The 26,774-nt window shown below is 37.4% G+C and overlaps 1 protein-coding gene across 25 annotated transcripts in view; it reads right to left on the reverse strand.

Annotated features, from left to right (window-relative positions):
• The window catches only part of SYTL2 (synaptotagmin like 2), a 121,119-nt gene that overhangs the window by 7,129 nt on the left and 87,216 nt on the right, over positions 1 to 26,774 (reverse strand). For 7 of the 25 annotated variants that reach the window (XM_017850890.1, XM_017850892.1, XM_017850893.1 and 4 more), the window contains 8 exons: positions 22,796 to 26,728; positions 19,864 to 19,965; positions 17,798 to 17,851; positions 13,422 to 13,516; positions 10,142 to 10,261; positions 8,117 to 8,286; positions 6,521 to 6,623; positions 3,953 to 4,123 (listed from right to left, as the gene is read on the reverse strand). In XM_017850890.1, the coding sequence (XP_017706379.1) occupies positions 3,953 to 4,123; positions 6,521 to 6,623; positions 8,117 to 8,286; positions 10,142 to 10,261; positions 13,422 to 13,516; positions 17,798 to 17,851; positions 19,864 to 19,965; positions 22,796 to 26,728 (4,748 nt within the window). Of the gene's footprint in view, positions 1 to 3,952; positions 4,124 to 6,520; positions 6,624 to 8,116; positions 8,287 to 10,141; positions 10,262 to 13,421; positions 13,517 to 16,491; positions 16,540 to 17,797; positions 17,852 to 17,997; positions 19,577 to 19,863; positions 19,966 to 22,795; positions 26,729 to 26,774 lie in introns of those variants that run through there. The other 18 variants (XM_017850907.1, XM_017850900.1, XM_017850899.1 and 15 more) reach the window with 14 other exon arrangements.

The raw sequence follows: 26,774 nt of genomic DNA on the forward strand, positions 1-26,774 counted from the left end.
GCTCACTGCAAGCTCCGCCTCCCGGGTTTACACCATTCTCCTGCCTCAGCCTCCTGAGTAGCTGGGACTACAGGTGCCCGCCACCACGCCCGGCTAGTTTTTTTGTATTTTTTAGTAGAGACGGGGTTTCACCGTGTTAGCCAGGATGGTCTCGATCTCCTGACCTCGTGATCCGCCCGTCTCAGCCTCCCAAAGTGAACAATAATTTTTAAAATTTCTATCTGTTATTTTCAATTACACTTGAGTATTCCCTATCTGAAATGGTTGGGACCAAAAATGTTTCAGATTTCGGATTTGATTTTTGAATTCTGTAATATTTGCATATATACAATGAAATATCTTAGGGATGGGACCCAAGTCTAAACACAAAATTCATTTATGTTTCATATACATCTCCCACACATAGCTTGAAGGTAATTTTATATAATATTTTTAATAACTTTATGCAACCTATCACATGAGGTCAGATATGGAATTTTCCACTTGTGCCATCATATTGGCACTCAAAAAGTTTCAGATTTTGGAGCATTATGGATTTGAACTTTTTGGATTAGGGATGCTAAACCTGTATAAGATAGTTTTACTTTCAAATTCGGGCTCTTTAGAGCTTTATTTTCAAAACATGGGTATGTATCAGAAACACAATGGTAGCCAGTTAAAAATGAGATGCTTTTGATATCTTCTGAGGAGTTCAGGTCTTGAGTAGGGCTAGAAATAAGTGCTTCATGTGATTTTGATATAACATTTGAGAACCATTTCTTTAGTCGAACTAAAACAGTTCCACTGTTGTGTAGACACTAAGTTATGATTTGTATTAGTTATTTATATTTATCACTTCCTACTATGATGGACTAGCTTGGATCACATCAACCCCTAAACTAAGAACAATTTAAAAGGCGGGATTTTAAATATCAAATTCAAAGTGCTAAATAAGTATTAATACAGATGGGACTCAAATGAACAAGATCTTAGAGTCTGACATTCTTCTAGGCTTTTCACTTTGAGGCATTTAAGTAGTGCCAAACTAAGCACATAAAAAGCCTAACAGAAAGAGACTGAAAAGGTGAGCAGGACTTTTAGCAGTTTCATGAGGCTGGAGAGACAAAACTTGCAGTCCATGGCCTGCCAAGAAGGAATGGCACTGGAAAAGCACTCTAAACCAGTGGTTTTCAAAGTATGGTTTCTAGGCCAGCAGCATTGATGGGGAACCTGTTAAAAAACGTATATTCTTGGGTCCATAAATCTTGGGAATAGGGCTCAGAATCTGGTGGGTTTTTTTTTTTGTTTTTTGTTTTTTGTTTTTTTGAGACAGGGTCTTGCTCTGTTGCCCAGGCTAGAATGCAATGGCGTGATCTCAGTTCACTGCAACCACCACCTCCCGGGTTCAAGTGATCCTCCCATTTCAGCCTCTTGAGTAGCTGGGACTACAGGTGCATAACACCAATCCCAGTTAATTTCTTTGCAAAGGCAGGGTTTTGCCATGTTGCCCAGGCTGGTCTCCATCCAACTCCTGGACTCAAGCAATCCACACCTCAAACTCCCAAAGTGCTGGGATTACAGGTGAGAGCCACCACATCCTGCCCCAGAATCTGTGATTTAATAAGTCCTTCAGGTGAATCAGATGCATGCTGATTTTGAGAACTACTTCCCATGGCTTTCAGTTGCAATCTCTGAAGGGCCTTAGCCTAGGAATATGAGCAAACAAAAACTAGACCAGATCACTTGAAAACTGGGCTTGTGCTTCAAAGTCAGTTCATTCCCAGATTAAATGAAGGTGGTCTATGCCTGCTTTGTCAGAAGCAAAAGTAAATCTTCCCAAATTATTCCTAGAAAGTTCTCATATGCAACACCCCACATAAGATTAAAAAATGAACAGGCATATCAAGACAAAGAACTAAGCGTCCAAACTAAGATTTTAAAAAACAGATAAGCAGGACTCACAAATTTTTAAGATACTGAAATTTTCAAGTACATACATCAAATAACTTTGCATGCTATATTTATAAAGACAGTGTTAAGACAGAGAATTTTAGGAGAGAAATGGAATCAAAACAGTTAAAAGAAAATATACTTTTGAAAATATAAGTTTTATATTATAGATTGGCTTAAATCGTAGATGGTTTTTAACAACAGAATAGACAGCAAGTAAAATTGTTGAATTGTAATACAAGTTATCAAAAAATGGACTGAAACATAAGAAAAAAAGAATATACAGAAAGGAGCATAAGAGACATATTGGACAGAATAAAAAGGTATAATATACTTGTAATTGGAGTTTCCAGAAGGAGAGGAGAAAATAGTGAGGCAAAAGTAATATTTGAAGAAATAATTGCTGGTAAATTTTCAAAGTGATCAAAGATACCAAAACATAGATAGATTCAAGCAGCTCAGTGAACCCCAAACCTTAGGATAAATTAAACTACACCTAGGCTCATTATAGTACAACTGCTAAAAATCAAAGACAAAGAAAAGTATCCTAAAATCTGGAAAAGAACACATAACCTTCAAAGGAGCAAAAATAAGACTAATAGCTGACTTCACAACAGAAATGACCAAATACTATGAAGTGCCATCTTCAAAACACTGTAAGAAATAATTGTCAACCTAGCAACAGAGCAAAAATATCCCTCAAAGATTGAAAAAGATGTTATGATACCAAGAAAATCTGAAAGAATCTGTTGCCAGGAGATACTCACTAACAGTAAAACTAAAGAAGAGTCTTGAACAGAAGAAACAACTCCACGGAGAAATCCAGGAAAGAAGAAAGAGCAATGGAAAGGCAAATATGTGGTTAAATCTAAATTAACAGACTGTATAAAACAATAATAGTAATGTCTTATGGGACTTAAAAATATATACAATTAAAACATGACCAAAAATAGCACAAAGGATGGGAGAATGGGTAAATGGAGTTAAAATGTTCTTGGTTCCTTTCATTGTTCTGAAAGTGGCAAAAGTTCTCATTTATATTACAGTTTTAATTCAAGGATGCATATTGTAATCTCTATAGGAACTAATAAAGAAAAATGAAAATAAACTATAACTGACATATTAAGACAGAGAAAAGAATGGAATAATAATCCCAAAGGAGGCAATTATGAAAATAAGAAAATAGGACATATAGTAAGATAGATACTAGGTTTGGACTCAAATATGTCAATAATTACATTAAGTGCAAATGGACTGGATAATCCAATTAAGAGACAAATATTTTAAGACTGGAAAAACATCAAAACTATTGCTTATAAAAATATATCTGAACTACAAGAATGTTAAAAGGCTGAAAATCAAAAGACAGAAACAAACTTCCTATCAAAAGGAAGCTAGTAGAACTATACAAATATAGGCAAATTAGATTTTAAGGCAATAAGTATTACTAGATATAAAAAGGGAATTTCAAGATGATAAAATGGTTCATTTATCAAGAAAATATAACAATTCTAGTTGTATGTATATATAATAAGACAATCTCAAATACAGTGAATCAAAAATAATAAATCTAAAAGGAGAAAAAGACAAATCCACAATTGTAACTCTACGCATAATTCACAGTACACACAGACATAAAATCCAAGAGGATACAAAAGATTTCAGGAATCAGTTCTGACTTAATTGATATAGAACATTACATCCTTTAACCATCGAATACACTTTGGTTTCAAGTGACACATGGAACATTTATCAAAATTCAGCCACATATTAGGCTAAAAGTCAGTATCAAATTTCAAAGGATTGAATTATTTAAAAGACCTTCCTGAAGTCTCTGAAACATTTGTGTTAAATGATTTAAACATTCTCCCAATAACCCTTTTTACTTTTCTTTTTTTTCTCTAGTTTAAAATTATCCCAAACTACAGATCTGTGCTCTGAATTAAATGCAGTTAAGCTTTTTCCTATACACCAGGCCCCACATCAACCAACCAAATAAACAAACAAAAAACTCTAGACTCACCTTCCGCTTCAGAGGGTACCATCTCAATTGTTTATTCTGTTTGTTATCCCAGTCCCATGTTTCCAAATCAAGTTCCACTTCCCCTAGGAAACTATTGCGCTTAAATGTATCCCGATGCCAAACGGACAGGTTCAGCTTCTGTGCCTTTAAGATTTGTTTTTCAATTTTATACTGAAGTTCAAAGAAGAAAATTAAATGATGAATAACATTACTTGATGCCAAGGTTATGACACACAGATGAAGAGTAAATTCATCTGTATATATCAAATTTTCTTATCTGTTAGGTTTCAAGTCCCAAAAATATTGCAAAGTCATCTTATTCTAAGTGTCTTGTTTCAAAGAGGTAAAAATCCATCTTTCATAAAAGCTCATTTGCTTTCCCACTCTTGAAAAGCAAGCCAAGACTCAAATACCAAAGTTGGTAATAGTTCTCTAACAATAAAAGCCAATTTTTCAATTTTGCTGAATATTTTAGACTAGATGTAATATAAAATTCAGTCTAAAATACTAATCAAGTTTAACCCAATTCTCTGTTTGCTACTGAAGAACAAGGTATTTTTTAAAATAGTCTTTTTAGAGCAGTTTTTGGTTTACAGCAAAACTGAGAACAGAGTTCCCATACGCCATATATGCTGCCACATACACACACCTCCCCCACTATCAACGTCCCACACAGATGAGGTATTTAAAATAAATAAATAAACTTGTCTTTTCCTGCATCATATGGCCAAGTAGAAAAGATGTGGCATCCTAACAGTTTTTCATCTCAAATGTAGTCAATCTTTAATTATATATAATCATGGAAAGGACAACAGTACTTCTAATCTAAAATAATTTCCATTTGGCTTCATGATGTACTACTTGAATGTCCATTGTGGTTGTAGCAGGTCTGTCTTTCTCTGAGCTTAACATTTAAATTATCTGGCTTTTCCTGAGTATAGGGTTGATGTAGCTGACCCAGAAATAGCTAGGGTACTAGGGTATATCATAGTCAAACTGTAATTAAAACTTGCTACAAAATTCCACAGGTGGTTAATTCAGACCATGGATGACTGAGTGTTGATTTAACTGCTTATTTTTCCAGAGGATGATCAAATACTTGGACAGAGTTTTCAGAAAGAGGGGATGAATAACACCTATTTTTAGTTTTAAATGATCTGTTAGTCATGACTAAGACAGCATGATGTAGTTTTGGGGGAGAAAAAGAATATGAGCCAAGTATACTTTCTATTCATCTGTCCATTTATCTTTCCAGTAAACATTTTTTGAATACCTATCCCAGATTAAGGATCAAGATTTATTAAATGCTTAATGTGTGCTGATCTTTCACACAAATTAACTAATTTTCTGTTCTCAACTGCTAAGGTAGGTAGGTAAGTACTATTATTATCTTCCTTTTGCAAATCTGAAAACTAGCATTATCCCCACTTGGCAGATCTGAGGTGCCCAAAGACACACAGTTTACAAAAAGAAAACACTGAGTTGGTCCCTACCCTCATGGAACTTACAATTTAGTGGCAAGGAATTAAACCACTAGTTAAACTGCTGTTAACATATCCTGCTATAAAGCAAGATTATCGAGGCAGCAGACAGCAGGAGAACTTAGGGGTTAAGTACAGCCCCTCATAAGAGGAGGCATTTAAGACAGTGGAGGAGGTAGTTAGAGAAATAATGTGTGGAAGAATATTCCAGCCTGAAAGAACAGAAATTCACAGAATTGTGAGAAAATGTACTTCCTTAAAATAATAGAAAAGGATTCAGGGTAACTGGAATAAAGACTATGAGAGAGGAAAGTTGAGGCTGGAGTTCAGTTTGCGAAGGGACTGGTGTGCATGTTAAGAAAGATTGCTTTGACCCTAAGGGTTATAGAAAGCAGAAAAATAGCATAATCAGAATTGTGCTTTTAGAAGATCATTCTGGTTGCAATGCTCAACTTTATCAGCTGTGGTGGGTTTTTTTTTTTTGCTTTGTTGTTTTGTTTTTTTTTTTGAGACAGAGTTTCACTCTAGTTTTAACTCTAGTCACCCATGCTGGTGTGCAGTGGCATGATCTCAGCTCACTGCAACCTCCGCCTCCCTGGTTCAAGCCATTCTACCTCAGCTTCCCGAGTAGCTGGGATTACAGGTGCCTGCCACCATGCTGGCTCATTTTTGTATTTTTAGTAGAGACAGGGTTTCACCATTTTGGCCAGACTGATCTTGAACTCCCGACCTCAAGGGATCCACCCGCTTCAGCCTCCCAAAGTTGCTGGGATTACAGGCATGAACCAACACGCCCAGCCAAGCTGTGTGATTTTAAATAAGTTACTTCATTTCTCCAAGTTTCATTTGCCTCATCTGTGAGATGCAGATACCAATACCAGCCTGCCAGTGTATGTATGGGGAGTGAATTAAATAATGAATACAACATTCATGGTGTTTTGTCTCAAACAAAACAGTCTCAGAACATTTGTATTCCTTTCTTTCTCCTCTCTTGGTGACTGACTTTATCCTGTAGAGCTGCTACCCAAGAAGACATGGTAAACAGGTCACCATCTGGAATTTTCCTATAGAGAGAGTTCATAGATACCCGCAGTATTTCGTTATACACAGGATTCAAGGTTTTCTTCACTACGAGTGTTTTCTTCTTGCCCATTTTGCCTTTGTCTGGTAACAAATAGGCCTTTACATATCTAAAAAGGAGAATTGAACAGACAAGAAAGTCAAAGAAAATAAAAGTGATGTTTCCACATCTAGTTTTTTAAATACATTGAAAACTGACCGCAGAAATAATTACTTCATGACACTAAGAAAAGCAGTGAATAACAAATTTTCCCACCAATACCTTTATACTTAAATGTGTAAAGGATTTTAATGGAATTGATCATTTAATATTGTTTTGAAGATTTTTAACAGACATTTCCTGAATTCCTTTTTTCCTTTGGCCTTAACTAATATGCAGGGGTGGAAAGGAGCAGAAAACACACTTCTAGGCCAGGCACAGTGGCTCACACCTGTAATCCCAGCACTTTGGGAGGCCGAGGTGAGCGGATCACCTGAGGTCGGGAGTTCAAAACCAGCCTGACCAACATGAAGAAACCCCATGAGCCACGCTGGTCTCAAAAAAACAACCAAAAAACAAAAACCACCACCACACACACACACACACACACACAGCTACAAAATTAGGTGGGTGTGGTGGCGCATGCCTGTAATCCCAGGTACTCAGGAGGCTGAGGCAGGAGAATCGCTTGAACCCGGGAGGCGAAGGTTGTGGTGAGCTGAGATCGTGCCAGCCTGGGCAACAAGAGTGAAACTCCGTCTCAAAAAAAAAAAAAAGAAGAAGAAGAAAACACACTTCCAACATAGAGCTTAAATCTGTTGGTTTGGTTCCCTCTGAGAAAACATTTTGGTGTTGTATTTTTAAGTTTTTGTTACTGTCTTTTGAAATAAATTCATCTTAGTAAATACCTAGTCAAGTTATCTTCAATGTTAAAAAAATAAAGGATGTTGAGCTTAGTTGTTTTTATAATAAGAATAAGAAAAAAGAATTGGGCTTGTCTCAGCAAAATAAGAATCAGACTGCTGCATAGGGATAAGTGGGGAATACCATTCAGCGTTTGCCAAAAAAAAAAAAAAAAAAAAAAACACTGAAGTGCAATCAAACCTGTGATTTAAAAAAATAATTTTAGCAATTTCCCCTAAAGTTCTGCAAGATATAATTTAAATATGAAAATACTCTCATTCTAGAGTCTTAACTATTTTTATACCACTGAGCATTATGAAGTGTGTCCCATGTGTCCCTAATTTTGTAAAACGTTTGAGAGTGTGACGGAAAGAGACAGGTTCAGGTCCTCATTCCTCATTTTGCTTCTATCTGAATTCACATATATGGGTTACTTGTCTTCTCTGGTGCTTGCGTTCTTATCTGTAAAATGAAGGAACTGAACAAGATGACCCCAAAGGTCCTTTCCAAGTTGAAACATTTTGTGCTTCTCTATGATTTTTATAATTTAATGCTTGACATATGTTTTATAGAATAAAACAGCATTTTCCCCCAACTTTTCAAACATTCCTTTTAACACATACCCTCCCTCCTCTTTGATTACTTTATTTCCTTTCAATTCCTATAAAGATTGACAATTTGAGAACTAAGAGAAGGTAGGTGACTCTAAAATGTACTTACGGGTCTGAACGCTGTTTTTTTACATCCGCTGCTGCTAAGTCCTTACACTGGGCCACAAAAACATGCAACTCCTTCAGTGACTCCACATATTCAATTGCAAACTGAATATTTCCTTTTACTTCCAAATTGCCAAAGTCTCCACTATAAACACTCATCACACTGCCACTCACCTGAAAGCATCAGAAATACATAGTGTTTGTCTCTATCTTGTTCTTAAACCTAGCACAAGGATCATGGATATAATTCTTACTGGCATTATTTCTTTAGCTTGCTTATAAAAGCAGTTAATTCAATATAGCATAAAGACATATCTATAAAGACAAACTGACATGATATACATGACTAGAGTTTTTTGTTTCATTTTGTTTTTGAGATGGAGTCTTGCTCTGTTGCCCCGGCTGGAGTGCAGTGGCTTCATCTTGGCTCACTGCAACCTCTGCCTCCCAGGTTCAGGCGATTCTCCTGACTCAGCCTCCCAAGCAGCTGGGATTACAGGCGTGTGCCACCATGCCCGGTCAATTTTTGTATTTTTTTTTAGTAGAGACAGGGTTTCACCATGTTGGCCAGGCTGGTCTCAAACTCCTGACCTCAGGTAATTCGCCCGCCTCGGCCTCCCAAAGTGCTGGGATTACAGACATGAGCCACTGCACTCAGCTGTATCTCCAATTTTCTAGATGACTGAATAAATCAATTTTAGGTTGTAAATTTATGAGGGTAGTTGTAAACAAAACAACAAAAAAAAAGGTATCCTTCAAAATGACCTTTTTGAAAGGTATTACTAAATTTTATATATTTTTAGTAGAGATGGGGTTTCACCAGGTTAGCCAGTCTGGTCTCGAACTCTTGAACTCAAGTAATCTGCCCACCTCGGCCTCCCAAAGTGTTGGAATTACAGGCGTGAGCCACCGCACCCAGCCAACTGTTTTTAAAAAATTTTCCCCATAAGACATAGATGAAAAGTGAAATGCAACGTTATTTAGATGCTGGCTTATTTCAAAGCAGGGTGATTTTATGCTAGGTGGCATTCAAAGGCATCCATTTACAGGCATGCTTAATATTTAAAATCTGAAAGAAAGAAGATGTGAGAAAACCCAGACACTCTAATCACAGTGACACACTGCTGTATCAAATTTCCAAGGCACTAACAAGGAATTTTACCATGTTACCCATCCACTGAATCTAGGAAAATGCTTACTGAGCCATGCGCTTTTAGAGGTCAGAAAGGGTAGAAAATGGATGATTGATGAAGGGAGTTTAAAACCTTCCCAAAGGCAGATGTTAGATTTTTATCAGCAGAAACTCAATTTAAATAGGTTTTTTAAAAAGGTTTCAGTAACACAAGGCTAGCAAGAATTTAAGCATAACTTTATCATTTGTTTAGCATACTTGGTAAAATATATGTATGTGTATGCATATCTGATACTTAGATAAGTGTATGTGGATATATTTACATATATTTTTACATACATACTACATGCACACACAACTTCACCTTATGCAACAAGTTCTATATAAAGTCAAATTAGTCAGATTCCCTTAAATCAAATCTGAGTAACTACACTTAAGGATCTTTCCTTTTAAAATGCTGCTCAGATGCCTTCTAAAAGGCAAAGAATTACCTCTCATATTCTTTCATGTCAACCAGCATATTGATTCATCAGGATTACTAAAAGAGAGGTATAATTCTATGAAGCATATCTGATACAAGCAGATTTTATCACAGTTACCCCATTTGTTGCACAGAAAAATTTAGTGGTTCATCTTCTTGGCAATTTAAGTTTATTTGTGAAGTACTTATACCAACAACAACAAAAAAACTTCCCAAACATTTATTTATGATGAATATGCACCACTTTAGTCTAAAAAAAAAAAAAGATGTAGTTAGCCAGAAGCTAAGTATGGATTAGAGAAACTGCTTGTGCCCTGAGAAATACAGGAGGAGGCTGTTTTACAATGAGCGTGAGCATGTCAGAGCAAAGTTCAGAGATGCGGAGAGATATTAACATGGAGCCTTTGTTTACATACAGAAGACAAGGACGTCATGCCAGAGGAGCTGCTAAGATTGGTTAAAGAGCTCGGGCTCTTCTTGTGTCTGCTGAGCTGGTAACTGCTTTCTGATGCTGTATCTGTTTCTCTGTCATCACTCTACAAAACAGCATATAATATGCACAATATTTAAATTCAGAATGAGTCAAGATCAGAATCTCTGTTTAGGCAAAGATGATATTTTGGTATCCCACTGACATTTCTGCAAGGTCAAAAGATGCTAATGCTAATTGCCAGGGTATGGATGGGATTCAGGATGGAGTGGGTGGTCTGCCTGACCTCACCTAAGGAGGAAGGCAGTGCTTAGCTACCAAAACAACAAAGTGATTTTTTTCACCTACAAAATAGTCTCTCCCAAAGTGCTACAGAAGACAGCACTATTGTGCGCTTTCTTGCCACTCTTTTAATATTATATATTTATTTGCCTGGGGAACTCTATTGGTATATATGAGAAATTAACTTTACCCAGATAATAAAAAGATTTACTGTTAAAACCAAAACATCATGTTTAATTCCTCTTATTATTAGCATAGCCCGTAACTTCTCTAAAAATCAAATCTTTTACTTGAGACACTATTAAACTAGGAAAAAAGAAATGCTAGTCTGATCTGTTTCAACTCAAGGCCATATATATATTTTTTAATTTTTAAAATTTTTAAACTTCCCCTTACATATTCCTATGTGTTATTGTGCTTATCTTTTTGTTGCTAGAGGGAAGTATATTAAATTATACATTCTACCCACATTAGATTTTAACACATTAAAAAAAAGGAAGATACAGGTACTTATTTTAAATATGTCCCAGGAAGTATTTACCTGGGAAAAGAAAGAAAAGTTACAGTAACAAATTTTGTTATATTTGAATCTAAAGTTTATTAAATAGTAGCTTTAAAAATTTATGATTCAGAGTGAGCTCCTTTTAGGGTTAGAGAGCTTATGGAACAGTTCAGTGGCACCAGGGGTTAAGGGACACCTTTATGGAGTGGTTAGTTCATGCCAGCATATTTCAGGACCATGCAATTATGCATCAATATAATGGATGCCAATTCTAATGCAGATTAATAAAGGAGTTAAAGAAAAACAAAATTAATGCTTTACATGGATAAGAATCCTTTCTCAAGGATTAAAACAATTCATATCTTTTAAATGTCTCTGTTGTCACACTCTCTCCCTACATGCTGAGAGTCATTTCCCTCTATTTTAGCACCTACTACATTCTACCTAGTATATCAGATCATTAGTGAATTATTGGAAGGACAGGACTCTGCTTTGTTGATCTGGAAAGGTGTTTTACACGTAACTGGCACTCAAAAAATGTGACTGATGATAAGTCTCAAAGGGAACAGATGAGCAAGGCCTGATTGCATTTCTACTTTCCTTAATACCCAGTTCAACTCATACCCCATGTAAAATGACACAGCTTAATTCTGGCATCTCTGATACACAAACCCAAATGATTTGAACTCTCTTCTGTGTGGAGCTATAAGACAGCAGGTTAAAACTGAAGGGAGGACAAAAGTTAACCAGGAACTTACATAATTTGCCTCATACACACACACATACACACACACTTTTTTTTTTTTTTTTTTTTTTAACTAGAGTCTCACTCTTATCGCCTAGGCTGGAGTGCAGTGATGCGATCTCGGCTCACTACAACCTCTGCCTCCCGGGTTCAAGCAATTCCCCTGCCTTACTCTCTCGAGTAGCTGGGATTATAGACATGAGCCGTGACACTCAGCTAATATTCTGTATTTTTAGTATAGACAGGGTTTTGCTATGTTGACCAGGCTGGTCTCAAACTCCTGGGCCTCAAGTGATCTGCCCGGCTCAGTCTCCCAAAGTGCTAGGATTACAGGCATGAGCCACCATGCCCGGCCTCATATTATTATATGGTTGAACTGCATGGCATGCCTACTGCTGGCTTCTAGCTAATGAATTACTTTCAAAGAATGAGTGATTCTTTCCAAAGGAAACTGTAACATGTGCTCTTAACCACAGGCAAGAGCTGAATATTTGCAGATACAGTTCATCAAAGGCCCAAGAACGGACAAAAGGATGCCCAGGCCAGCGACAGAATATAATTTATGTGTTGCCCAGAGCTTTCCTCAACATTCCATCTACTAAGAGAATGCTTAATAAGGAAGCCTTTTATCTCACCGTTAGAAATCAGACCAAAACTACGAACAGTAGCAGCTAACATTTACCAGGTACTTGTTATATGCCAGGCACTGTGCTATGTGTTTTCCCTGCATTATCCTACTGATACCCCACAACCTCATGTGGTAGGTGCAAGAAAACCAGACTCAGGGAAGGTACTGAATGTGTTCATGATCACACAGAAAATTAGTATCATAACTAGGACTGGGGATATCTGGCTCCAAAGCTCAGGCTCCTAACTACCTGACTGTAAGAACTTGGAATCTTAATTAAGTCAAAGGACCTGAGTTAAAGTCCTAGATCTACTCTTCAGTAGCAATTGGATTTGGGGAAAGTTATTTAACCTCTCTGGGGCTCTTTCTTCATTTGTAAAATGAAGAAAATAGTCCTTACCACATATAGTTAGTAAGAGTTAGATGAATAGGTACCTGGCACATACTAGGTACTCAATGAATAGTAAATTATAGTCATGCGCTTTCTTAAGACCATATAGTATATAGTATAGTCGTTAACAGCACGCAAGTTGGATCTGTGCTCCAGGCCTGGTTGAACCCCCTTCTAGCTGAGTGAGGTTAATCTCCCTTAGTCTCAGTTTCCTCACCTGTAATGTGTGGGGATAATTATGGTGTCTACCTCTTAGGGTTGTTGAAGGATTAAATGATATATGCAAAGTGCCTGGCACCCAATAAATACTCCTTAAAGCTTGCTGTGTCATTGTTACTTTATTAACAAACACTTTCAAGCCAGTCATACTGCCTAAATTAAGTTTTCACAAATTAAGTCTACTCCAAACTACAGAGGAATAATCAGTTCATATACCTTCCTGGATTTCTTATTTTGTACTTGCTTTGAAACAAAATCACATTCCCAAATCTATGCAATTTGACTTCACTAACCAAAAGGAGTTACTGTTTGAGTCAAACGAGATGTGGCTTTCCCTGTTCCAGGATCAACAACACTACTTCTATTGACTTGAAAGGCAAGGGTCAGTCCTTCTGACCTCTTTGGTCTCTGCCACAGTGGAATACAAACACACCAACGTTGGCATAGCAATTCCAACCCTCTGTCCCCATTTTTCTGAAGGTACAAAAGACAAACTTGCCTCATCTTGGAGAAATGCTGGAACAGACTTGCTCATCCTTTTGAGTTTGTCAGGGTGAGAAAATGGATTATCAGGTGGTGTAGGCACTGTGGAAACTAAACAGCAGCATTTCCATTTCAAAATTATTCTTACACTTGTCAGAAAACATTACACATTAATTGAAAACATACTTTTATTTAAGCTATGAACAAACATGTTTTTGTAAAAAAGTTAAAGGCACAGTAGTTCGCATGCACAGGATCATGAGATAAGCAACATGCAGTTTTTATAAATTATACATAGAGAAAACTAGCGAGGAGTTGAACCAAATACAAAACAAAGTTAATTTTAAAAACACTAGTTTTTATTGAACTGGAGCTGAACTTGAATTAAAATATACTGTCAGTGTGAATTGGTTTAACTTATTATTTCACATCAGAGTTTCAGACCACAAGGTGTGTATTTTATTGGTTCATCTCCTTGAGAGATATTACTAACACACTGCAGGCTGAAAAACTATTTCATCTGGACATCTTCAATCAAGATTTTTGTACACAACTCAATAATAAAAGTGTTCTGGTTGTTGAGTGTCTTAGAGTAGGTGTGTTTAGTGAGCATGAGGATTACTTTTCTGATAGTGTTTTTCACTCAGAATTATAAAATAAACATTATATTTTGAAAATATAACTTATTTAGATACCTCGTTGATTCAGAATTTTCAATATCCCAAGGCCAAGTTAGAATGGTTAAAGTTAGGGTACTCTAAGAATTTAATAAGAAAATGTAGCATATGTCTTCTTTCTGATATAGAAAGTATATGTGTAGAAGGTACAAGAAAGGATAAATTATAATCCTGATTTGCATATACCTAGTTAGAAAACTATTTTCTTCTTTGTCTAAGAATCACAACATCTAAGCTTTTCTTATGATGAATCATAGCTCTTATAATGATTAAGTTAATATTTTCCAAGGCACTTAGTGCCTAGCACAGAGTAAGCTCTATATAAGTATTTTCTAATCAAATAAATATCATATGATAAAGAATCTTAAATTATATTTTGAATGAAACAGATACATTGACTTTATCATTAAAAGAGATATTAAGAAAATAGATAAAAATCAAGTTATATTTCTATACATAACACAAAAGACTCAAATTCATCCTTAAACATCAGTTAAATTCATCTTTAAAGAAATCTAATGAAGGAAAAACTAAAAATTTAGCTACACATACTAAAGATATCCTTGCTCACATAACAATTTTCACCTATCCTTAGGCTCCCATAGATAAATGCACATCAAAATGTATTATGGTGTCTCACTAAAATGACACCTACTTTAATCACTTCCCATTAAACAACAGTGTGTGTGTATTAGGGAGAGTTATACTGGTAGCAGTGTAAGATTAGGTCTCACAATACGGTCCAATGAGAATGCAAAAAAATTTTTGTTATAACATTGCACCCTACTATTTTCAAAGTATATTGCTGGATGATGCTATGAAGGTCAAATTCAATTACATCTACTACTCAAATGTAATCAGTTTTAGATTCATGGGCTTTTGTCATTTGTGTTTGGATCATGTATTTGATTTTTGTGGTAAGAATATACTCTTTACCAGGGAAAAGGCACTAACAGTCATTTTGGAAAATATCACTATAAAGGGACAAATTAATTTACCCAGAGTTCAGCACAGGATTAGTCTATTTGCCTTGACCAATAAACTAAGCCAATTAGGAGATCATGAATAAAGATACAGATATTTAGGCATATATGTCTATGTATGTTTTGCTTTTACTCCTCAGACTAAATTTTGAACAAAACAGCAAGATAAAGTAAGATGCTCAAACTTAAGTATGTCCTAGTTCAAAAGTAACTGGAAAAGCCCCTTTACTTAACACCCCTTAAGGGCAGAAGGCTTGTTTCCTCTGCAGCAGTCAGACAGAGAGCACATACTCACAAGAGCTGAAGCCTGGACTGTCTTCTTTCCTAGGCAGTTCTTAAGAATTTGTCAAGTCATGTGCCAAAGCTCAGCACCTTCACTGCTGGCAGGAGGACCTCATGAGCAAAGTTTCAGGTTTCCCACTACATGTCACTGACTTTTAGCCATCAGCACATTGGTTTTCTATCTAATGGCTCCTCCATTTAGCTGCTTTCCTCATTAAGCCCTATTAGCATATACAAAGACTGTTGGGAAATTATTATTTAAAATATTGTGGACCTGAAGGTAGACATGTGTATTATTATCTTCATAGCCCAGTGCCTAGGGTTTATGAAACAGAGTGAAACCGAGAAGCTAACAAGTCATACACACACACACACACACACACACACACACACTGCTGTATGCTTTACTAGGCCGTGTGAGCACTTTTTAAATGTGTTATTTGTCCTTAAGATAGTAGTCACAGCTAAGTAGAGTAATCTTAAGATTGAACATAAAAGAGCAAACAAACATTATATTTGCTTGATGATAGACATTAATTCGTAGACAGGCATTAGTCACCACAGGTATACATTTACTTCTTAGATTCACGTGTTCACTTGGTTTATACTTAGAACATTTACCATTCAAGTCAGTTTTGCACCTCAGAGTTTAAACCCTGGGCATAATAAGATTGGCTTTTATGGATATGGAGAGAAGGACATACTCTAACGTTCTTTCATAGGTCCAAATAAGTTATAAATTACTCCCATCTACAGTTTTGTATAGAGGCCACAAGAGATCCAACACTCAAAATCATACTGCAACATAAAAACCAAATGAAATCAGAAGGTGCCAACTTGCTTTTAAGCAGAGATTCAAACAGCATAGAGACTGACAAAAGCACAATAATATCAGCAATAACATATATGCATATATATTTATATACAACTCTCCCTCAGTGGAACCACAAATCATTCTTTCCACACAGACAATAGTAAAATGTTTTTAATAAAACCCTTATCATAATGAAATAGTTTTGTAAGCTGCAGGAGTTTAGTGCCAATAATAAATGCTGTGTTATTAATGGGGTTAGTTATTTCACTATATTTAATACTATGTAAAGTGGAATGTTTAGTCATTTGTGAGAAAGATCCTGCTACTCACTTCTTGGTATGCATTCATTTGTATCTGGCTCCTGATCTGCTTTCTCATCTACTCAGGAGGGCAACATTAAGAATAAATACCATTTTAACAGAAGGATTAAAGAGACATGAAAGTAAAGCTCAAATGTCAGTTTCACAACTGAGACAGCAAAATACATCTGACAGGTTTTCATCTTGATTTCATTCATTCCTCAGTGTGACTCTTCTTCATTAGCCTCTTTAAGGTCTCCTGTTCAACTAAAAATCTGGGATCCAACACAGGAGATATGGAGCATCCTTCCTGTAATTCACTAGACCACAGCATGGAAAATGGGAAGGAGCACTGAACTAGGAGTAATGAAGCTGCGATTCTATTTCCTGCCCTCCCAATGACTGACCAGCTATAGGATCTTAGAAAAGTCACTTAATTTCTCTGAGTTTTTCTTATCAGCAAAATGAAGATAAAAGTCCCTGCCCCATCAACTCCAGTGAGGTTGTTGTAAATATAAAATGAGAAAGACAAAACTATTACATAAAAGTAAAGAATGACCTTTAAGGAGTTCTGTTGCTGCATTTATATGGGAAAGTTCAGTGAGTACACATTTTTATGATTATAGTGAAGGCAATTTAACAACAAATAAACAAAATCCAGCATGCAAATACAAATTATACATTTGCATAAATTCTTCACTATAAAAATCAGACTCATTTCTGTCTCTCCCTCAAGCAAGGCACCATTATACTATTCATCTTATAACAAAGCCAAGTAATACCTGATCTATTGACAAGTTTCAAGATCTTCTGGCTCCATTATATTCAGAATCAACTTCACCCTCTGTCTATATTTAGTTATTTATATAAGCAGAGGCAAGATTTCCCACCCTTGTTCCAGGACTCTTTCCTTTGAACTTAAGATTTTACCAGTTGTGCCCCGAGAGATCTAAATGCTGGGACTTGAGAATCAAACAGAAGAATAACTTAACCCAGGAATTCACTCCACTCTTCCTGCCTTTACAATGAGTTCTGCAAGTCAGAGTAGCAAAAATCAGCTCATATCCAAAGCAATACAATTTTCTATTTATAGAAATCCTTGCTTCACAAGGGTCTCTGATGAGATCCTCATGACAGTATCAGCAGCAGAAGCCTTAAGAATACGAACTATATTAAATGTACCAAATCAGAACTGTTTTATAGTAACTTAGGTACTATTCACCACATAGTGGCAAATGACGTTCTTCTATTTACCCAACAGCTGCGTCCCAGAGACTGCCCAAAGCACCCCAGAAGTTAATACACAGACAGACATGCAAATACATAAAGGTATTTACCATCTTCAGCACTACGCACTAATTCTTCTGGCTGATTATCTACTTTCGCTTGATCTGTTCAGAAGAAATTAACAAATGGTTAACATGGCTGACCCTTGGAGAGAAAAGAACAATGAGATTGTCCCTGGAAGCCCCCGGAGTTGGAAGCAATTAGTCAAGATGCAATGAGGGGTGCAACCAAGATGTCTTCCCCAAAATACTTTCTCTTTAGATTAGCTACTTGAGCCAGTGCCATAGCAGGAGCTCCCATTTCAGCCCGGATGCAGCTCACATCACTGCTGCACACAGACTCCCAAGGGTTAGAGGGTTAGTTCAGAGCAAGCAATCGGCCAGCAGCAGGAGAAAGCACGGGGCTGCAACAGCCTCTCTATTCTTCTGTAAAGGGTATGATGCTAGCCATGACTAACACCTTCCCAAACCCATGGTCATTAACAAATATTTGTGTGTGTGCATCATCATTCGCGTATGCCTCTGGGAGGCTTGCCTGGGAAGTCAACTGAAGAGATGTAACTGGGGACCAGCTGCTAAGTGGAATCTTGGCAGGCTAGTGTGAGAGTGGGTATCGGTATTTGGAAGGAAGCGTGCAGGAATACCCGTCAGCTGATGGTGATTTTTTTTTTAACCCTATACATTCCTGAGTACTTTAAAGCTGCACCATGGAAATAGCCCCATGTTTCACAGGCAAGAGGTATGCTAAATTGGACAATTGTTCTGAGTTTTGTTTTGTTTTGTTTTTTTGTTTTTTTCTTTTTCTCAGGGCCCATCACCAACATAAGAAAGAACAATCACGGCTGTCCAACAAAGGATTCGACTCGCCTTCTCTGGAAGCATTCAGGCAGATATGGGGGTTGGCCGCCTGTTGAGGAGGCTTTAGAGGGAATTCCTGCACTGGGGGGGGGGGAGGTTAAAACGGGTGATTTTTAAGATCCCTTCTAACCCTGAGATTCCAAGATCCTTGGGATAGTTAGGACTACATTCCAAATTGAGAATACTGTCTTCAAATCCCTGGGAATCTGTGAATTTTAGGAAATGTTTGGTGGATGGCTTTTTCTTTTCTTTTTTTCCTTCTTGAATTCTGACTTTTTATTCTTAATTACAAATGCACAAAAAATATTCTAAACATAACAATGGCCAATTATCAATCATATGAGTTTGGCAGTGGTTAACTTTTCACTTGATAATTTTTCTTATGACCATCTGCAATCCTAGAGGTGGATTTTAGCTTGAAAATAGCAAGAACAAAACCCCAAGAAGTCATGGTTTTAGTCCATTTGTCTAGCACACAACTCTCTTGATATATTATGCTTTCTGTTAGTACTCAAGAAATCCTTCACCATTAAAGCAGCTGCCAGTGGGGAATAGTGTACCTAAAGTCTTTCATGTTAAGTAGTTTTGGGCTTATAGTTCCAGTATCTAAAAGAAATGTGAACAGAATAGAAGGGATAAAAGAGAAAGGAAAGTCCTTGAAGCCAGGGACTAATTCAACTCCGTATCATGCAAAATTCACTGGACATCCAACGCCGTCATATATAATGTGGTCCCTTCATAAATGTTCTTGATAACAGCCTGTTAATTTTGAGTCCCAGATCTTCTGTGTAATACTAAACAAGTCATTTCACATTTCTGAGCTTCATTTTCCTCATCCTTAAATTTGGATAACAATAATCACCTCTCATAGGGTTGCTTGTGCTGGTTGAATAAAAATTATTAGGTACATTTTGGCAAATGATATTCAATAAATGTTAGTTATGACTATTTTCACTAATCCTACTAGCTACCACAATCCTTTCAAACTTAGTGTACTTGAGAAACACTTAAACTGGGATTCTTCAATTAAAGGAAACCTAGTGTTTTAGTAACCAAATGTAATATATTATTTTATAAGCAAAGTTCCAGCCACTTTAGGTTGAGCCTCTTCAGCGCACTTTGGAAAGGTTATTTTCATCTGTTAACGGCCCCCATTACGGGTTGTAGTGCACAACAGCATGCAGTGAGGCTACAGGAGAGCACATAGGCATTTTTAAGCTTAGATGGGGCAGGAACAGTGAGGCAAACTTTATTCTCACTTGATGAATCTGATGAAATGTCTTCTAGACTTTTGGAAGGCATTTTCCTAGCGGCACTCCTTTCCAAAGTTTTCAAAACAGGACTGGGTTCTTCTTCTGAACCTGTTATAAAACAAAATCGATGAACACTGCACAATACCAAAAAAAAAAAAAAAACCCTCTAACATATGGACATAGAAATGGTAGGTTGGAAAGAGACATTATGCTATGAGTTTCTCTACTTTAAGAAGCACTTATTTCACAGAAAAAAATAAAATTTCTCCACTAATATGCTCTTAAAAATAATTTACTGGTCAAGAAATATTTGCAAATGTAAACCATACAGAAACAAGATTACTACATTAATAGAAATGTGATCTCTCAGTTGTTTACTCTTATTTTAGACATATGATTTGTCCTATGCCAGACATTGACTCTTCCCATTTAACATTCTAGCTTTTGAAGACAGCCATGAAATACTTTCTAGGAGCATTAATAAAATTAATTCAAAACTGTGGAAGGCAGGATTCAGATGTTTAACATCTGTGTATAATTGGGTACACATATGAGTGCATTCTCCAGATCGAAGGTTGTAGACTTTCTGGGTTTCATGATCTAGTATAATTTCCAATGAAATGTTAGGAAATAACACGGGAGGGAGGCCTCTATCATTTACTAATGCCATTATTTTATAAAAAGAATGGCTCCATCATGAATAAGCCTAAGTACTGACATTTATTACTGTTGTATTCTCAGTGCCTAGAACAGTGGCTGGAAATAAACACTTCAAAATATTTGCTGAATCAATGAGTGATTCGATTAAGCAATCTATCAATTTAAGAACCACTTCTCTAGACAATAATTTCCTGAAATACATTCCAGTTCTGCCTGGTACATTCCATGGCAAATGGATTCTAGACGAATTAGATTTGATGTTCTCTGTTCAAATTTGAAACGTTCCTTACTGCAGACCTTCTCTGTGCATAATGGCCCATCATTTCCAAAAGTATTTGACTACTGAACCTTTCATTTTTCCCAAAGGAGCATATTGAGGTATTGCTTAGTTAAGAGCTCAGTCACAAGTCAAATGTGTTAGCTTGCTCCCCCAAATTACAGTACCCTTATAGTAGGTTTCTCTTCATTTTTCACCCCACCCCTACTGCAATTTGTTTTAAAATAGTAACTTAGGTTAGAGTATATAAACCTAAATTAAAATCATGACTATATCATTTTATACTTAATTGGCTTGTAATTCTAAAATGTCTCCTCTGGACTCTGTTTAGGTAATTTTTTTTTTCTTTTCTTTTTTGAGATGAAGTCTCACTTTGTAGCCCAGGCTGGAGTACAGTGGCGTGATCTTGGCTCACTGCAAGCTCCGCCTCCCGGGTTCACGCTATTCTCCTGCCTCAGCCTCCCAAGTAGCTGGGACTACAGCTGCTGCCACCATGCCTGGCTAATTTTTTGTATTTTTTAGTAGAGATGGGGTTTCACTGTGTTAGCCAGGATGGTCTCGATCTCCTGACCTCATGATCCGCCCGCCTCAGCCTCCCAAAGTGCTGGGATTACAGGTATGAGCCACCGCGCCCGGCCTAGGTGACTATTTAACGTTGCTTTTTTAGATAGGCTTTTTACTATTCAGTCAGTTAGGCTGGGATACACATTAGATGATAGTCTCTAACATAATTGCAAATTTGCAGGCGCTCCTCCTCCTGTGGCTCAGTTTACGCTAGCAACTCATGGGCAGTTTAATAAGAGCCTACTTCAACAAGTTTAATATGCTGGCTTTATTCTTGCATATGTCTGGTTTTAGAGACTGATATTTCAATTTCTTTTTTTTTTTTAACAACAAAATTTGTTAGAGGGGCTTCAACTTGACTGAATAGGATTAAAGGTGGATTCTTTGGTCGGTATTCAAGAAGAAACCTTATAGCTACTTATAAAATAATCCACACCTCCAAGTAAACGACTCAGTAAAGCTTATCTATTTTCACTGGAACTAAAGGGAGCTAAACAAATGACAAATTCTACTAAACTACAAGGAAGGCAATCAACACCAGTTGTGCAACTTTGGTTAAAATGTCCCAGCCAGAAAACATTCTCTATCATTTCATCATTTTAATCAGGTAGCTTCTCATTCCTATTTGCTCTGGGGTTTCTCTGCTAAAATGTCCACATGTTGATTAAAGAGGAAACTGAGACAAGCCCTATGTTTTACAGCCTGGCCACCAAAACCAGTGCTCCCGCATCCATGTAGATGAATGTGGAGATCGATTCAGATCATCAACTTAGGCTGGAGCAAAAGAAATGTACCTGGCCAGGCAATGCCCTTAGGTGGCATCAGGTGAGTCATCTGGCCAAAGTCATACTCTAGAAAGGGAAGATTGTACAGATAATTGAAAATGAGAGGGAGAAAGTGGCAACAAAAACACCACAGCACAAGGTATCTGAGGGAAGGAAAGTTCCAGCCTTGTATTTTGTCCCTGGTATTTAGCCACCACTGTGGTAAGATATTGCTCCTAAATGGGAAATTTGTGCCCATCTGTGGCACTTTCTTGCCACAAATCTTACTAGACTTCTATAAAGATTGCCAATTAAGGAAGAAATTCTAAATATTTCCAGGAGGAAAACTAGCTTAAATGTAGTAAAGATACTTTCTAAACTGAAAAGTTATTTAAAAGTATTTTTTGAAACCTAAAAATACTATAGGTAGATTAATGACAAGTCAACTCAGACTCTGAAACAGCCTTATAGGAAAGCTGTTTTATGTAATGCATTTGATTAAAAAATATAAATAATTTTTTTATTTAAGAAAGGCTCAGGAACACAGAAGTGGTAAGAAGAATTTAGCACCATTTAAGAATATCAAATTAATCCCAATTAAAAAAATATCATCCTTTACATCAGCATTCCATAAAGCAGACTCATTGTGAGTTAAAAATTTTTAAATGCTCACTGGAAGGATGTCTCCAGCTCTCTGCATTAGAACTGGTGTTTCCATCTGAAAACTCGGACTCAGAGAAACCTTCTTTTTCTTCCTCTTTCTCTTGTTTCTTATATGGCGATGCTAGAATAAATTCAACTTTACTTGTTTTTGTAGAGTTTTCTTTGTTCATCAGGAGAGGAATGGGTTGCCTATTTCTGGACACACTAATTGCTTCAGAAGCCCCTCCAAAGCCAGGTTCCTGAAAAGTCCCTTGTTGCCCTGCAACCCCACTTTCACTGTCCCTGTCCTCTGGGGGGTTTACAGTTTTAATGGTCCCTATTTCATGAGCCACATAAAGTTGTGGGGTTCTAGGGATCTCAACTCCACTTTTGGAACCACAAAAATCTACCAATAAATCAGTCATATGTGCGTCTCCTCCCAAAATTTTATCACATTGGTTGACTTGAGATTCGAAACTACTACTTTTAGCCTTCATTTCAGAGGTCTGTGAGACTGCCCTGTAAAAATGGGGCACTGCCCCTAAGAACCTGGTCTGCTCTGACTGTGAGGACTCCTTCTTGTGCATTTCTTCTCTCACTGACACCTGGGGCTGATAAGGAGGAGCTTCAGTTATTTCTTTAAGAAGTTTCTCGAAACCAGCATCAAAAGCACTCTCAGTTATTAATGGAGCCTCGGCTTTTTCTACTGTTTCTTTTAATTCCTCAGGATGGAATTCAGAAGTGGCTTGCCTGGGCTCCTTTGTACTACCTATTAACTTTGATGCAGAAAGATTCCCTGTATTGCTTTCATATTTTAAGGGGAAGGTTTCAGTTGCTTCCTTCAGTAGTTTTTCTAAGCCAGCAATGAATTCGAGGGACTCTGATTTGGGTTGAATAATTGTTTCCCTCACAATTTCTTCCACTTCCTGAGGTAGGCCTTTGCCATATTGAGCAACAGTGGAACCAAATGAGCTAAGTGTCTGGTCTGATAGAAACATTTGAGCAGCTAAATAAGATCCAAGTTCATGAGTTTTATCAGGAACTACATTGGAGGAATAAAAATCCTTCCTGTCTGGAACTATGGTGTCCATCATAGTCCATGATGATGTCACTCCTGGGGGATTTAGGGGGCTACCTACTGCCTGTACTGCTTCAGGAAATTCTGGGTTCACTTCTCCAGGACGTACTTCCCTTCCAGCTGGATAACTTAACCATACTTCTCTATACAGCTTCTGTAATGCAGCATTTACATCATTCAATACAGGTCTGGGTGGAAGAATGACTTTCTCTACAGTCTCTGAAATTTCCGTTTGAGAAGGCTGTGCCCTGGCCTGGGGAACAAGATGAGCATCTTGGGGAAAAAGCATATCTTGGGGAGGGTTGGCCACATCCCCAAAAGAACCCTTTCTGGAAAGATGGGAAGTTGGATCCAATGGATAAGAATCTTCTGCAGCCATCTGAATCAAATTCTCTGTGTTTAGCTGGCACTCACCACTTTCAGCTTTCTTGGGGAGAGCTGTATTTCCAAAAGTTTCATCTCTTGCTGGAAAAGGAGCTAGTATTTCTCTCTTATCAACTGAAGTATTGTGACTCTGTTCTATCCCTTTTCCAAAAAATCTTCCCTCTTCCGGCTTAGAGTTGGTTCCAGGGATAACGGGCGCCAACTTGGTTTGCAAGGGAGAGGGTGAAGTTCCAGTTGCTTCCTTCAGGAGTTTGTCTAGACTAGCAGTCAAAGAGTTCCGTTTAACCTTTGGAGGAACTACTGTTTTGTCAACATGCTCATTAATGATCTTCTCAGGTCCTTTGACTTCTTCCTCAGTATCAGCAAAATCTGTTTTTTGATGCCATGTCCTATTTTCAGAAACACTTGGTTCAAGCACTTGTTTTCCATGAACTTTTCCACCACAGGGTTGAACTGCTGGTGTTGGGGCTTCTGAAAGCAGTTTCTGCAAGCTGTCATTAAAAGTGTCTTTGTAGTCTTTAGACAAAACATTGGTTTTTACTATGGATTCTTGAATCTCTTGGTCTGAGTAATCCTTTTCTTCCTTAAACACTGGAGTAACAATCCCTTCCATATTCTTTTCCACGTTTTCCTTTGATGACTCATTTCCTCGCAACTGATGAGTATACTTTCTAAGCGGACTCAAAGGAAATGTGGTTTCATCTGGTAGCACCTGGAGTATGCCCTTTGAATTTAATTTCTCCATTTCCTCTCTTGCCATAACTTTTTTTGGGCTTAGAAGCACCTCTGCTTCATGGGTATTTTTACCTGATAATTTAATGTCACTTAATTCCTTGTGTTTCTGCCTATTAAAAGGCGCAGAATTTTTTTGGCTTGCTGTGGTAATATTCTTGTCATTGTTCTTACTGTTTAAATTAGCTTCTAAGTCCCAAAACTTTCTCAAATTCTCAAACTGAGAGGGATTATAGACCTGTTCCGCATTGGGTTCATCCATTCTTTCTTTTAGGGACATAACTTTAAAGTTGGCATTTGATTCACGAACTAGAGGTCTGTCTTTCTCCAAAGCAACATGTCGTTCACTCCCAACATTTGAGGGACGTTGCAGTGCTGGCAAAGTAATGTTTCTTCTAGAAGGCAAACTGTCTGCCATTGGTGATCTTTTTATAGGCTCATTTTTCTTATTCTGAAACAGAGACACTTTATCTGATTCCTCAGCTGAAAGATAGTTTCTGGATGGACCTGATATTTGTGGCTTGGTCTCTTTAGATTTATTTGAGGAATAAGAATTGGAGAGCTGGGATGCTTGATCATCCTCATCTAGGACCACTCGTTTGGGAATGACCTGATTATATTCACTCTGGTCTGTAGATAAACTGTTCATGGATGATATACCCTGTGACTTCTGTACAGGCTCATATGCTTTAGCAGAAGGTTGTTCCTGGCTACATGAAGATGTGGGTTCTTTATGAGTTATCTTAGCAGCAGCTTTCTCCCCTTCCCAAAAGGATATTCTGTCACTCACTCTTTTGTATTTCTCTCTCTGCACTTGGTTCTTGGGAACCTCACCAGCTTCTTGCTGGAAATGGACCTCAGGCTTCTTCCAAGGAGAGCTGTTGTTGGCAACCCCAGGTGTTGACTTAATATTCTCTGGCTCTAAGGAAGCTTTCAGGATATAGGTATTTCCTCCTTTGCTCTTTCTCTCTGCTTTCATGTTATCTTTCAAACCTGGTTCTTTGACAATTGTTGAAGAGTCAAAATTCACTTCTGAGTGTCCTCTATTTTCTTCACGAGCGTGAAACTTGGGTTCTTCTTCACCCAAGTTGCCAATACTATTAGTGTTGCATGGAACTTGGTTTTCTGCATCAGATTCCTTGGGAATACTGTAGGAATAGTTCCTTTTTGGAGGAGACACCCCGTTCCCTTTTCCTATGCTTTTTGAATCTTGGCTATAGTCCATATTTTTGCTCCTTTGACTTGGGGTGCCATAGCTTTCAAATGGCAATATACATGGGCCTTCCTTTGGGGCGTCTTGTTGGGACAAATTCATGAATTTGGATTTGATATTCACATTAGCATCTTGGCAACTTTCAGAAACCAGCATATCTCCCTCTACTTGGAATGTTGAATCAGATCTCACAGGCTTTGATTCAATTTTGCTGGATGATAGGGTCTTCGAGCCATTTTCTTTTAAAGTAGTGTCATCTGTCACCAAGTCAATAGCAACCTGTGATTTTGAGTCTGTTTTTTCTTTGGACTCTATTCCTCGGGGATGTTGGAGGAATGACTTATTGTCATCTGAATAAGAACTTCGGTTAAACCAGTCTAGAACTTTAAATATGGAATCATCAGTTGACTTCTTTATCTCAGTGGCATACGGACTAGAATGTGAAGATGTCTTAGCTTTCAGAGCCGAGAGAGGAGGGGGCTTACCTTGCTGATGGTCTCTAGAACTGCCACCTGGCACCTGAGACGGCTCAGGCTCAACACAATGAGACAGTTCATCTGCAACATAGAAATACTTTTCTAAATAAGAAAAGAGCATGCTTAA

Source organism: Rhinopithecus bieti, unplaced genomic scaffold (assembly GCF_001698545.2).
Source record: "Rhinopithecus bieti isolate Rb0 unplaced genomic scaffold, ASM169854v2 scaffold_30846, whole genome shotgun sequence".
In the NCBI taxonomy this organism is placed as follows: Eukaryota; Metazoa; Chordata; class Mammalia; order Primates; family Cercopithecidae; genus Rhinopithecus; species Rhinopithecus bieti.